The sequence below is a fragment of the Pundamilia nyererei genome, unplaced genomic scaffold, assembly GCF_000239375.1.
Source record: "Pundamilia nyererei isolate P.nyererei 1_Seehausen unplaced genomic scaffold, PunNye1.0 scaffold00028, whole genome shotgun sequence".
In the NCBI taxonomy this organism is placed as follows: Eukaryota; Metazoa; Chordata; class Actinopteri; order Cichliformes; family Cichlidae; genus Pundamilia; species Pundamilia nyererei.
The window spans coordinates 5,061,346-5,062,837 of NW_005187429.1; the positions used below are offsets into that span (position 1 = coordinate 5,061,346).

Here is a 1,492-nt window from a genome sequence, read left to right on the forward strand (position 1 = left end):
ACAAACTGGAGGCTGGCTTGACACAAGTAAAGTACGTGATCCCACAACGACGGGTTTCCGCGTTCTCAAACAGTTGTATTGTGCTCTTCGACAAAGTATTCACTTCAACTTCCTCAATTTACGCCGCGCGATTTTTCCGTAGAAAAAACCGACCACGGAGGATCCACCCGACCCGTCCTTCAAATCTGGGGAAACGTAGGACGTATTGGGAGCAGCCTTAGAATTGGAACAGCCGTAATCGGCCTTCAGACCTAAAACCCTGTTGTAGCACTTTGGGATAAATCTCAGGCAGACAGTGCAGGAGTCTCAGGTGTAATCTTACCTGGTGTTTCCGTTTCGTGTTCTTGGTCCTGTTCAGCTGGATTAATGATAACAGGGACGTGATGGCAGAAGGTGAGCTGGACCCACTGACTGGTTCGAACTGCTTCACATTCACTTTGCTTTTTCTTCTCACTGTATTTAAGCTCAACGCTGAAACTTTCACTTTCACTCACGGATGGGTTTTGTGTCCACGATGTGGTTGTTTTCTTCGATCCAGAAACACGTAAAAAATTATCCTGCCTTTGACACGGAGTTGAGTGAAAATCCACTGAAAATGTTGTGTCACCTTTAAGACTTTTATTTTATAATTTATTGTGAATCAAAATAAACCTTTCTTCTTCGTGTCGATCACCCCATACCGTAGTGTAGAGAATAGGAGATAATCAAAAATCAACATGCTGCAGTTTTCTGCTTTCATCAAATTATCTAAACTTGAGGTTTTGAAATTGTTAAGGTGCGAGTGGCTGTTAGACTGACTGTAGTCCTAATAAATTAAGTATAAAGTTATTTAACTTTTAACTGAATTTAAACTGGTCTTTGAAGCTGGCTCTGAGATTTCCTGCACACGGCCAGGAGTGCCCTGTGTGACGTCAATAACGGCGCAAATCTTTGACGTTGATTTGATTTGATTGAATCTTTATTTTGAACATGTTGAAAAAAGTACAACAACATAGAATTAAAAGAGACAAGTGAACAAAGCAAAACAAAAGGAAAACGAGCAACCACAACTACAAATAATTTTCATGTTCAAAAAGGAGCAGGAAGAAGCATAAACTTATTTAATCCCACCCCTTTTCCACTATCTAGTAATCAATAGACTACAGAAATAGCTCCTTGCAATTACATTATATGTCATTATATAAATATATACCAACATACCCGTGCACACGCACACACATGAAAATATTGGACAAGAACACCCTATCAAATCTCTACCTCTTCCCTGTACCCTGTAAAAACCATATCCATAAACCGGTTTTTAAATTGTGCCATGCTCGGTCATTGCTTCATATCTTTACTTAGTCTGTTCCACAGCTTCACTCCACACACAGAGATGCAAAAACTTTTTAATGTTGTACGGATACGAGGATGTTTTAAATTTAATTCCCCCCTCAAATTGTATCCCCGTTCCCTTTTAGAAAACATTTTTAGAATATTGTCAGGAAGCAGG

At 39.7% G+C, this 1,492-nt stretch overlaps 1 protein-coding gene across 1 annotated transcript in view; it reads left to right on the forward strand.

Moving 5' to 3' along the window:
• Positions 1 to 6: 6 nt before the first annotated feature.
• The window catches only part of LOC102195943 (GTPase IMAP family member 7-like), a 6,791-nt gene continuing 5,305 nt past the window's right edge, over positions 7 to 1,492 (forward strand). Inside the window, exon 1 of the mRNA XM_005728537.1 lies at positions 7 to 393. Within this exon, the coding sequence (XP_005728594.1) occupies positions 384 to 393 (10 nt within the window). The 5' untranslated portion in view covers positions 7 to 383. The remainder of the gene's footprint in view (positions 394 to 1,492) is intronic.